The sequence below is a fragment of the Carassius carassius genome, chromosome 37 (genome assembly GCF_963082965.1).
Source record: "Carassius carassius chromosome 37, fCarCar2.1, whole genome shotgun sequence".
Classification (NCBI taxonomy): domain Eukaryota; kingdom Metazoa; phylum Chordata; class Actinopteri; order Cypriniformes; family Cyprinidae; genus Carassius; species Carassius carassius.
Genome location: NC_081791.1, coordinates 10,445,063 through 10,457,704, shown reverse-complemented (window position 1 = coordinate 10,457,704; position 12,642 = coordinate 10,445,063). Strand labels below are relative to the sequence as shown.

The 12,642-nt window shown below is 39.2% G+C and overlaps 1 protein-coding gene across 1 annotated transcript in view; it reads left to right on the top strand.

The window, feature by feature from the left end:
• The window catches only part of LOC132117981 (contactin-4-like), a 101,450-nt gene that overhangs the window by 5,991 nt on the left and 82,817 nt on the right, over positions 1 to 12,642 (top strand). Inside the window, exons 2-3 of the mRNA XM_059527421.1 lie at positions 3,228 to 3,360; positions 11,799 to 11,974. Of these exons, the coding sequence (XP_059383404.1) occupies positions 3,228 to 3,360; positions 11,799 to 11,974 (309 nt within the window). The remainder of the gene's footprint in view (positions 1 to 3,227; positions 3,361 to 11,798; positions 11,975 to 12,642) is intronic.

Below are 12,642 nucleotides of genomic sequence, written 5' to 3'. Positions count from 1 at the left end.
GAAAAACCAAATTAACTAATTTCTTGGCATTACATGTTTGAAAGGTCATGAAAGTCAAACGGCAGATACAGAAAGACATGCAGAGTAGTTTGAGTTCAGTGTCATCTGAATACCCCAAAATTCTGCTCAACACAGTTTTTTAAAACAAAACATGCAGATGTTTTTTGGTGTTTTTGACACATTGCAGTAACATTAGGCTCTATGCTGTGTTAATTGGCACACAATGAGTTTTAGATTATGCTAATTGCATTCACTCTCGCATAAAAACTCTCGGTCCTGCTCATTGTTGGGCAGATGCCTCATTTTGCTGAAGGCCATTTGTGCTTAATAAGACAGGATAAGTGGTTTGCACTAACTATCAACATGTAATTACGGAGAATAATAAACCACACAATTTCTAAGCTTTTAAGTGTTTAGACGATACACACAATTAAACTACTTTCCTGCAAGTTAGTGTCTTTGGTATGAGGTAATCACATTAGCAAGCTTAGTGGGTCACCATGTGTTTCTTGAAAATTTAATAAGCTCTTGTTTTTCTCTGACTAGATTTATAATTTGCAAACATAGCATAACATGGTAGCAGTACACAGTAAGCTAGCCTATGTAAAGAAATTCACTTTCTCAGAACAATATCTAAGCTCAAACATTTAGTATTTTAACATATGTGTGCTCTTTTGGGGTTTGTGATATTAGCATCTGGAATGTGTAGCGTAGCTAAGATCCTGCCAACAATAATCTCAAGTGTTTTTAAGGTTACTTTGGTTGCGCCAAATTTACGCTACTCACTTGAGAGCTGGGACATTCTACCAGAAACGTACATTTTCTATCCCAAAAGAAACAAACAAAAAGTAGTATTAACCTTCAACTTTAACACTGATTTTAACAAAGGAGATAGTGAATAATTGTAAATTATTGAAATCCCACCTCTGCACATAATAATTTTTGAATAATAAGCATTTTAATATGCAGTTACTCTTTAAAATGTCAGGCTCCGTCACAGACATGGCTGATATTGTAAGTGTGTTAAAGAATATGCTCTCTTCTGTACAAATATCATCATTTTAATGAGGATCTGTCCCTTATTGAAGGAAACATATAATTCATTAAAAAAAACACAGCTATCAGGCTGATTTTGCTTGTTTTGTGGGCTCTTAGATAAAGAATGACCATCAGGTTCACATAATGTTGTTGAATAAGGGGCTTTTTGGGTAAAGTTTGTTACCAACGCATTATTGTAAATATATAATCCAGTCTTTACTATCACTATATACCCATTTCAATAATTGTTATAATCAAAATAGCCATTTTTGGACTAAAATATACTTTGTGACAGGACTGACCATGGTGTGACAGGGTTGACAATGTTGTGACAGGACTGACATTTTTTCCATCAAGCATTACGATTTACATTAAAATGACCAGATTTTCTCTGTAAAACTAAAAAAACTAAATGTTTATAATTTGTAGTAATATACTAAAAATCTGTATTTAAATAGTGGATAAGTCTTTATTAATAAAAATTAACCAAACACAATTAACAATGGGAAAAGATAGTCTCGATTTTAAAAAGTGAACAGTGTTTTAATTCTCTAATAGGCCTATTATCAGCCTCTTTAAACCTGTGTATGCTACAAGTAAAATTCATTAATATATCCTATATGTTATCATATATCTTTACCCAGATTCCTTATTGAATCAGTAACTTAAGAGCTGTATAATAGAAGAAACAATACACACAGCACACTTGTCTTTGGTATTATTGTATTGTACAAAACCATTTTGATGTACAACCAATTGATGTATTTAATTTTTTGTATCAGCACTAACAAGAAAAAGACATTTAAAAAACAGTCACTAAAACAGCTAAACCTGTATTTTTACAACTGATTCAGTTAGGTATGCTTTTTTAATAACAAATTGATGTATTTGACTAACTTTTCAAATTAATGCCCTTGAGTCTTACTGTAAGTAATGTACTGCCCTACCCCTCAGTATTTGTATCAGCACTAACAAGAAAAATACTTTTAAAACAAGCACTAAAATAGCTAAACATGTATTTTTACAACTGATTCAGTTAGGTATGCTTTTTTAATAACAAATTGATGTATTTGACTAACTTTTCAAATGAATGCCCTTGAGTTTGCAGCATCAAAATTAAATTGAATTTGAATTGAAATTAGGCGTTTATTCAAAATAAATAAATAAATAAATAAATAAACAAATGTTAGCAGTAGTCAACATATTCATCTGCAATGAAACAAGAAGATTACCTGTGGTATTCACTACAAACAAGCAATGTATCAGGCCCTGTCACAGTGAAATGTGACAGGGCCTGACGTGACAGGGCCTGACCGTCAGCCATTTTAATAGCTATGACTCAGCAATTTAGCATGTTAGCATAAAAACTGACAACATTTCAGAGAGTATTTACACAAAAGATTTAATTTGTTCCAAATCTAAACCTATTGACATACATTTTCTGGGACATTATTGCGTGACAGGAACTGACGTAGTAGCTCGACCTCAGGTAAAAACATGCAGAAAGGCTTAAAATTACAAAATTCAAGGACAGAACTTACCTCTGGTTGGTGTCAGTGTGTGATGAGAGGCAAATGAGGTCACTTCCTGTGATTTGGGACCTTAAAGAGATATCACACACTTTTCTTGGAATCTTTTATGCAAGTGTGACAGGGCATGACAGAAACCCGGGGACACTTTTAAAAAATCGATTTATTTATTATTAATTCATTTTACTGAAGATTTTAATCGAATAATACAAATTATAACATCTTAAATGTGCTATGGTATTGTTTTTTCTATGAATTTCAAATGTATAATTATTATTTATATGATGTATAGAATTGAGATTTGACCTGGGACAGTACATTTTAGGGGTTCTTAATTTTAAAAAGGGTTTTTTAAACAAAAATAAAAAACAATTTAATCAAATACATAACATAATCTGTTGTAAAACTCTCTAAATTAATTCACTGTATGACAGTTTTGGGAAATATGTGGATTACACCAGTTTTATAAAACAATAGTAGTGCCAGGACAGCAAATGTACGTTTCTGGTAGAATGTCCCAGCTATTGAATGACAGGTAGGCTTTCATCCAGTGAACAGATGGATACCTTTCACAACAGCTTTGCTCTAATAAGAGCGCTAAGCTAAACTTTAGCACTGACTAACAGTGTATTTTTCTGTTCTTTTCCTCCTCACCTTTAGAAGGCAGCAGTCCTCTGAGGCCAGTATTCACCAAACAGCCGGGAAGTATTGTATTCCCTCTCCATCTTAATGAGCCTAGCCGGGAGGTCACCTTCAGCTGTGAAGCCCAGGGACATCCGCCCCCGTCCTACAGGTGAGATCCCAGTGTACTGTGGATTTTGGTATCAAAAAGCCAATACAAGCTTTATTTAATCATTTTTGTCAGTGGCAAAGACAAACAGACAATCCATATTAACTGATTAACCTGTTCAGTCTAAGCTTGAGTTCAAGTTTAAGGACCTTGAAAGTTTTCTTGAGCTTTTAGCACGTTGGGTATTTCTAAAATGAAGGGAGCTCTTTTTCAAGCCGCCAAGGACACATTAATTTTTCAAAGAGTGAATCTCTCCATTGCTGCTATTACCGAGAGTCCTTTATATTGTGATTCCAGTCCTTGATTTGACTTATCTTGAGTCAAAACCAGTCTGAACTTATCTTATAGTTATTTATTTATTTTTGTGGGAGACCCATTCTAAATCTAATTGGATTTAATTTCTCTTTGAAAAGCTGTTGCACTCTTTCTTTGACTCCCTCTTGTGCTTGTGCTTGATTTCTGATCTCTGTGAACTTAATAGAATTTCATTTTATTTTAACTGCAGTATATATACTGTATGTATCAAAGAACATTTTGGATGTTTTGGATTTTGGATGTTCTGTCAGAGTCTCCTCAATGACCACATATGTAACCTTTATATTTTCTATTCAGATGTTTGGGGCAGTAAGAAACATTAAATGTTGTAAAATACTTATTTTGCAAATTGTTCTTTTGAATTTATATTCTTCATAGACTTCTAAAAAAAAATTCATTTCCTGTTTTGAACATTGATAATGAGAAGAAATATCTTGAGTAACAAATAAGTATATTAGAGTGATTTGTGAAGGATCGTGTGAACTGAAGACTGGAGTTATTGTAAATGCTAGTAATATTAAATGAAATTTTATTAATAAGATTCGGGAGGAGCGCGTCAGATACTTAGCCTAATCAACACAGGTGGACCATAATCAAGTAATCAATCCCATAGTATAAATATCGCTGACTTCTCCGAGCTCGCCTTGCTCGACACAACGATCGTGCCGCCCGAGACCGAGCTCTCCCCGAGCGCTGGATTGCAGCAGAAAGAATCCAACCAGCCTGGGCCGAACCCCAGTTCTCACCGCGGCTCAGCCTTTCACCCCGGCGTTCCGGCCGAGTGGCAGTTTGAGGCCGCTTCCTCTAGCGGAGCAGACCGCGCGACGTTAACCAATACATTTTCAGGCGAAGACGCTAAAAACAGGTTCTTCTTTTTCTTCATTGGATTTTTACAGCAGTTGGCATCCAAAGTGTTGCATCTGAAAGCAGGTTCGCGGCTAAAGTTTGTTAAACGACGTCATGACGTAGTTCCGTCTTCTTCTACTAGTGTTTTATGGCGGTTTTGGCAAACCAGCGTAAAGGTGCATTACCGCCACCTGCTGATCTGGAGTGTGGATTGCACATAGATTTGGACTACAGATACAAACGTTCCGTCGGATGATGATGCCACTTTTAACCACGAAGCCAAGGCATTACATTCGCCTTACCGTTGCACGTTTAAACCTCACGGAAATGATACAGACATAAGTTCCATGGAAAAAAAAAAAATGCTTGTAAGTCTCTGGATAAAAGCGTCTGCTAAATGCTTAATTTAATTTTAAATTTTTCCATGCAAGTTTTCTGGTAGGACCAAATCATTTAGGGATCTATTTCACCATTCACCGGTGTGATCACTCAAAATTCATCTAAAACGCATCTGGCCTCGTGTTTTGACGCAGGATAGCAAGTGTGAGTAAAATTACTGTTGCCTTTTAAGGACCGTAATACGAAAAAACTGGCAAGTAAATATCTTTAGAAACCACTTGGAAGCGAATAGCACATAACTGCTATTAACCCATTTGCTTGCAAGCATCGCCAACAGCCCCAGTTTATTATCTTTTCACTTTCACAGCACGTTAAACATCACTCTCTTTCTTGATCTGGATAAACCCTGCATCAATTGAAAGTCTAAAGACTTTGGCTATGATATTTGACCAATATTTCGATAAAACATCATTTCAGTGACAGTTATTTAGTAATTATGTCAGGAAAACGATTCCTATTCCTGAACGGTAAACGTCGAAGTGTTAGCTCGTGGACAAATGTTGATCATGGATCTAGTCAGAAAGAATCATGAGCAGAAACATCTTTATTTTGGGTATGTAATTTCTGTCTCCATGCCAAAAATGGAGGGTGACTGGTAAGGGGTTAACGTTACTGCTATAATCATGTCTTTCGGTACAACGCCTTACAAGACTAAAACATGCTTCATCGTTTCCAAAAGCCTCTGTTTCCACAGTCCATACTACAACGTGAAAACAGCGTTCCAAACGTATCCGCTCGGGAGACCGTCTAAAGAGCCCGGAGGCCAAATGAGAGGAAAGATGCTTTTCCAACAGGAACATAATAATGTGGACAAGGCTTGAGGAATTGTCAAATCAGGCAACCAATTGCTAAGCTGGTGACACAGTAGGCTACCCATTCATTTTTAGCTTGCCCCATCAAATGTTACTAACCCTTTTTTACTCTTCCCACAGCCAACATCTACAGCAGCCGAAGCAAGTATCCTTGCATGTACCTCCTTACTGCCGCAGCAGTGTCTGCTCCCGCAGTTGCCTTTCCCGTATCTCCCCACTGCCGCAGCAGTGTCTGCTCCCGCAGGAGCCTTTCCCGTATCTCCCCACTGCCGCAGCAGCGTCTGTTCACACGCAAGAAAAAACAAAAACAAAAAAAAAACACACACATCACCTCCGCTTATAGGTATGCCATGCATCCTAGGTTGCGGTGATAGTATCATGTATCGACAATAGCCAAGACGATATTAGGCCCATTCTCCAACCAACGTTTTTTATTATAATTATTAGGTGGCCTGCCATAATTCGGCTATCAAACCGCTCCATTATCCCATCTCAGCACTGCACTTCACGCTCGCCCGTGCTCTCAAAGGATGATGTGAGCCTGTAGGTGGCAAAGAAGTCTCCATCCACAAATAGACATACATCGTTTGCAGATATAAGGTATTCCATCGTACTTTAACAGGTAAATCCGATACGTGCCATATTTTAAAGGAGCTCTCACTAACGGAGTTTAATGCCACAGTTACATTAGAATGCATCTCATTCTGGTCTCAGGGTGGCGCGTCGGTCCCATCATGAGGCATGTGGTCCGGAGCGCGTATGACCAAGGCATAATTTCAACCGAACTCACTCCAAATATATGAACTTACCGGTTTTTGAATACCTTATATTTAAGGCATTCTTTTACGTCCATATTAGGGTTAAATCATTGGACTTTAAATGGAATCTACTATCGTTTAAAAAAATAAAAAATAAATAAATTCACAGGACAAGCGAGATGACAGTAGTGCCGACTACATGAACTAGCAGTTTTAAATGTAGTATTTTATATTTAATGCCAGTTTATCAGTACATCCGAAAAATATATTTTTCGATTATTGGTGATTCCATAAGCTCTTTCGTGCACCTGCATGGTTAAAATGGCAAATAGTAAGCTCAGACAAGTATAAAGAATCTTTCTCTTACTCCACCCATGCACGATTACATCGTCGATATGTACCATCGATCTCACGTGCTGACAATATGACAATTCGACAACGACCACATCGCTGATACATGGCACCTATTTGGGGAACACTGGCACAGGAAATCCAATTTATTTTTGCATGCTTAATTAGGAATACAATGACTGCACCAAGATTTTTCAGACTCATTATCGGAAGCAGCTTATTGGATTTGCTAAACATTTATTCAAGTAAGCCTCACAGCGTATACCCTCGTAGACAACCAAATCATCCTTAGTATCGAACTCCCTGTCAGGCGCTGCAAGAGTGCTCCCGGTTGAGCCAACCTTTGCCTTCTCCGTTCAACTATCAGCAAAGTTTACTCGTATGACATCGTGAGTATTAAACTCCTGTCAGATGCTTTCCCGCTTAAGCAATCTTGGACTTTCCATCCGACCACCAGCGAAGCTTACCCGATTAAAAAGCCCGATTAAACCCAAAAAATAAATAAATAAATAAATAAATAAATAAATAAATAAATAAATAAATAAATAAATAAATAAAATAAAATAAAATTTCAGTCAGCGACACTCACCTATTGAACACCAACGAGTACATCATAGCTAAAACAAATTTTCCCTCCGATGGCAAGACGTACCCATCCAATACCGCAAGTTACGCTTTTGCCGAACACCAACGGGTGCTTCGCAGATAAAACAATCTAAATTTTTCCCTCCAATGGCTGGAGAGACTACCCATCTGCTGTCGCAAATTTAATAAATAAATAAATTAATTAATTACAATAAATAAATAAATTTAAAAAAAAAACACAGGATGCCGGCAAGGCTTCTCTCTTCGATGCCAGGAGCTCGAGCTTCCATCGGATGCTGACAAGAGCCTCCCGGCCAGACAACCTCACCTTTTCCATTCTGCGGCCAGCAAGGCTTACCCGTTCGTTGCCAGGAGCTCACACTCCCTTCGGACGTAGGTGAAAGCCCCGATCTACCCTTTTGCCATTCTGTCTTATGTACGGAGAGGTTTACCCATCCAATGCATGGAGTCAAGGCTCCCATTGGATGTAGGTGAGAGCTTCCCGGCTAGACAACCTTACCTTTTCCGTCCTTTGGCCAGCGAGGCTTAACCGTTCGATTCCAGGAGCTAAGCTCCTGTCGGACGAAGGTAAGAGCCTCCCGGCTGGACAACCTTTTCCGTCCTTCAGCCAGAGAGGTTTACCCATTAGATTCCTGGAGCTAAGCTCCTATCGGACGTCGGTCAGAGCCTCCCGGCTAGACAACCTGACCTTTTCCATCCTTGGCCAGCGAGGCTCACTCGTTCGATGCGAGTGCTCCCATCGGACGCTGGCGAGAGCCTCCTGGCCATCCAACCACGACCATTCCACGTGGTTTAGGTTACAAAACCTACAAGCAAGCCGTTCGATGCCGCAGGTACCAAACACACAAATAAACCCTCCCTCCTTCCTACGGTCGTCAAGGCTTACCCGTCTCTTGCCGTGAGTAGCAAACTCCCATAAGTCACTGACGACAGCCTAACGACCACACAAACTTACCTTTTCCATCCTATGGCCTGCGAGGCTCACCCAGTTGTTTTTGGGGAACAGGAAGTCCCCGTTGGATGCTGGCAAGAGCCTCCTGGCCACCTATCGTTACCTTTTCTGTCCCACATCCGGAGAGGCTTACCCGTTCGATGCGTGTGCTCCTTTCGGACGCTGGCGAGAGCCTCCCGGTTAGACAACCTTACCTTTTCCTTTTCTATGGTCAGCGAGGCTTACCCGTTCGATGCGCGTGCTCCCTTCGGACGCTGACGAGAGCCTCCTGGACAGACTTCCTTTACGTTTCCACTCTACGGTCGGCGAGGCTTACCCGTTCGATGTGTGTGCTCCCTTCGGACGTCGGTAACATGTCTCTGGCCCACGCAACTTACCTTGCCATTTGACGGTAGGTGAGGCTTAACCGTCCGACGCTACGAGTCTCGTCCTCTCGCCAAATCCTGCAAAAAAAAAAAAACAACAACTCTCAGCTACCCTCACATCTTTTAACCCCGCCTGGCGAGGCTTACCCGTTCGATGTTCTGAGTTTAATGCCCCATCGGATGACGCGAGAGTCCTCCCAGTCGGGTTTTCCTTTCCACTCTCCCCGTCCGGCGAGGTTTACCCGTCTGATGCGTGTGCTCCCTTCAGACGTCTGGCGAGAGTTCTCCCGGTCGGGCCTATGCTTGCCGGCAGCAAGTGAGTCTCATCCATCCGATGCCGTGAGTCGGGATCTCCCTTCGGATGTCACCAGAGTCCTCCTTGTCGACCAGCCCAAAGCTTTTTATCTGCCAAACCGAGAGGACCCAGACGTCCGTCATTCTGAGTCTCAATCTCCTGTCGGAGGCTTCATGGGCCCTCTCGGTCAGCATTAGGCCCTTCACCCACTGAATAGCAGGGGCTATCAGCCAGTAGGACCCGTACGCCGACACCGTGACCTATTCCGGTCGAGGCAACTCGGGCCCTCCCGGTCGGGCACCACAACCACGCTGCTCCTCCTCATCGGCCGGTAGGGCTCACCGTTCCAACGCCACAAGCTCCAGTTGAGCAGTTGAGCAGTTGAGCCAACGTGACTTCTCAGGAAACCAAATCCGCCCCCGCCAGTACTCTATGCTTTTTTGGGGGGGCATTCTTTAAACTGGCGACTGTCCTCTTGTACATTTGCTTTTTTGGGGGGTACTCTAGGTTCGGGCCATTCCCGAGCTCGGAGCCCTTCCCCGGACAGCACGCCAAATACGCATACCATACCTCAGCTTATTATATGTAAGCGTGAACTAGTGAAATTAAATTTTATTAATAAGATTCGGGAGGAGCGCGTCAGATACTTAGCCTAATCAACACAGGTGGACCATAATCAAGTAATCAATCCCATAGTATAAATATTGCTGACTTCCCTCTATCCATTGACGGTTTATCAGCATCCCTCCTCCACCCCATCTCCTCACTTCGAGTTCAAAATAAATAGACGGGGAAGGGGGGGTACTCTAGGTTCGGGCCATTCCCGAGCTCGGAGACCTTCCGCGGACAGCACGCCAAATACGCATACCATACCTCAGCTAATTATATGTAAGCGTGAACTAGTGAAACAGTATTAAATTGACAATACCGCAAAAACAGTAATCAAATAAATGCAGCCTTGAGGCTTCTTTATATAGCATTTAAAAATGTACTGACTTACTAAGCCCAAACTTTTTAACATTTGTGTATATAAAAATATGTTTAAATAACGCAAAACTTAAATTATTTTCCGAACTCCTCACAAGCATTTCTTGAAGTTTAAACATTTTCATCGTAACAGAGAAACATTTAAAATGTATATTTTTCTCCTCTAGTTCAAATTTCTGACATCTGTCTAAAATGAATTAAAAAATTTAAATGTAAGTGCACAAGTTAAAAAGCTAGACACTTTCAAACAGTCTGCCCTTGAATTTTATAATTCTTTTCAGCTGATAAATTAGTAAAACAGAATTTTTTTTTCATTTGAATGGAAGAGTAAAGAGTGGAATGTTTCTAACTGCACTGTTTGCCCTCCTCAGGAGACTGGAAAACATAATGTATTCAGAATAATATACTGTATGTCTACAGCATATATTCCCTGAAAGAATTCCCTTCCAGTGAACCAGTTTATTTTTTTATTTTGTTGAGTGTCATTGAATTTGAGTGACAGGCAGAGCAAACAGTGGGCTTTTCATGCAAATATATCTCTCCCAAGTCCCCTGCATTAACTTGTGCAGCACGGTAAAGATTTCTATCAATATTGAAAGGTCGTAGACGTGGCCTTTGTGTGTGGGAGGGAAACGTGACGTCATGATATCTTCAGTTTTTATGTGCATTGTATCGATTTCAATTGTGCATATAATCAGACAGGTAATTGATGTGAATCATGTCTTTGTCCACATTAAAACCAGATGGCCACTATAGTGCCCTTCTCTGTTTTTGTCCAGTCTGTCAATTAAAATGGTCCTTATTTGCTGTGGGATTCACACAGCAGACTCATTTATTCTCATTTGTATGCCACATTGACAGATAGGACTTCTTTTTTTTCAGTGATTATGATTTAATAATGAGGTAAGGCAGTGATTACGTTACCTGACTGTATTGATTAATTGTGTGATGACGTAAAGACTAGGCTTTTGTAGCTTATGGAGCTTAGGGCCTCTCTGGGGTTTTGTGGTTTCTGATGTCTTGGGGTGACAGGTCCGGCCATCGATCCATTGTAAAAGTCCTGTCTTTCTACTTAACAGCCTTTGCTGTAGCTAGTGTTGTTGTCTTGTGGCACTGTATGTCCATGCTCAGCACTTTGGTATTATTTTAAAAAGATCAAAATGATTTGTATTTCATTTAGCATTTTGTTCATGTTTGAATAATGTTAATTTTGAAAAGTATAATTTAAAAAAAATAAAAAAAATTGCCTGGAAAATTATAAAATCACACAATATTTTAGTTATGGAGTTGCAAAACTTATAAACATCTTTATAGTATAACAACAAAAATATAAAACATCTCATATATCTAATTGAACATGAGGTACAGTGTTATTTTAGCATTGTTTATATACATACTATTATAAAATCTATTAAGAATTGTAATACATTTTTATTTTTATATTTTCAGTTTTCATTTTTTTTGTAGTTTTAGTTATTTTGTTATATGATTTTAGTAGTTTTATACTTCAACCTCAACTTAGTTATTTTATTTCAGTTTAATTTATATAATTATTATTTTTTTTTAATTAGTAGTTTTTCTTTTAGTTTAAAAGTTCAGGTCTTATTTTGTATTCTATATGTGAAAAGTCCAATATACAGTATATTACAAATAACAAACAAATGTCAGTATGTTTTACTTTGAATGAAGAGAAAAATATCTTCTAGTACTCCAAACTCTCCATTCCCTCTGATAACTTCCCTCTGTGTCTCATAGGTGGAAAATGAACGACAGCTTCATTTACCCTCAACCTGGCTCTCGATACAGCATCTCAGGAGGAAACCTTCGAATCAGCCAGCTCAATAAGGAAGAGGATGCTGGTGTTTACCAATGTCTGGCCTCCAACTCTTTCGGGACCATTCTGAGCAGAGAAGCTAGTCTTCACATCTCTTGTGAGTCTAAATAATTTCTCCTCTGAAAAACTCAAGCACTTGAAAGTATAAGGGTCTGTAGACGCATACTTGAGACCAGTGATGCTTGGTTAGTCTTTTCCACATCATTTGATGTGGTTTTAATGGATTTTCATTATACCTTTGTGAACTTGTATTTTAAAGTGGGTACAGCAGAAAATGCATGGACTCTGAATGTAGTTGAAGTTAATATAGCGAATGGCACTGCAGAGAGCAGATGATCCATATCGCATAAAAACGACTCATTAATGATGACTCAAATTAAGCATAAACTTGGGGTTTGTATTTCGAGAATTACAAAGCATTTGCTCTGCATTTGCACTTATGTTAAAAAACCATATGATGAGGAATCGCTTTCCCTTGGTCTTCTGAGATCAAAATAACCATTTACGGAAGCTAAATATATTTTTTTCTGCATTTCTACAACTTTCTAAACAGATTCAAAACACTTTGTGCTCAAACTACATTTAGAGGTAATCAAAATGCATGTAACTACACTGGACATTTTATACTTACATTTCTAAATATTACTATGTAGACAATAGGTGCAGCTATGATGAGCATAAGATACTTCTTTAAAAAATATTTTAAAAGCATCTTAGAGACCCATACTTTTGAATGGTAGTGTAGTTCCAGATTAAACTCTAAAA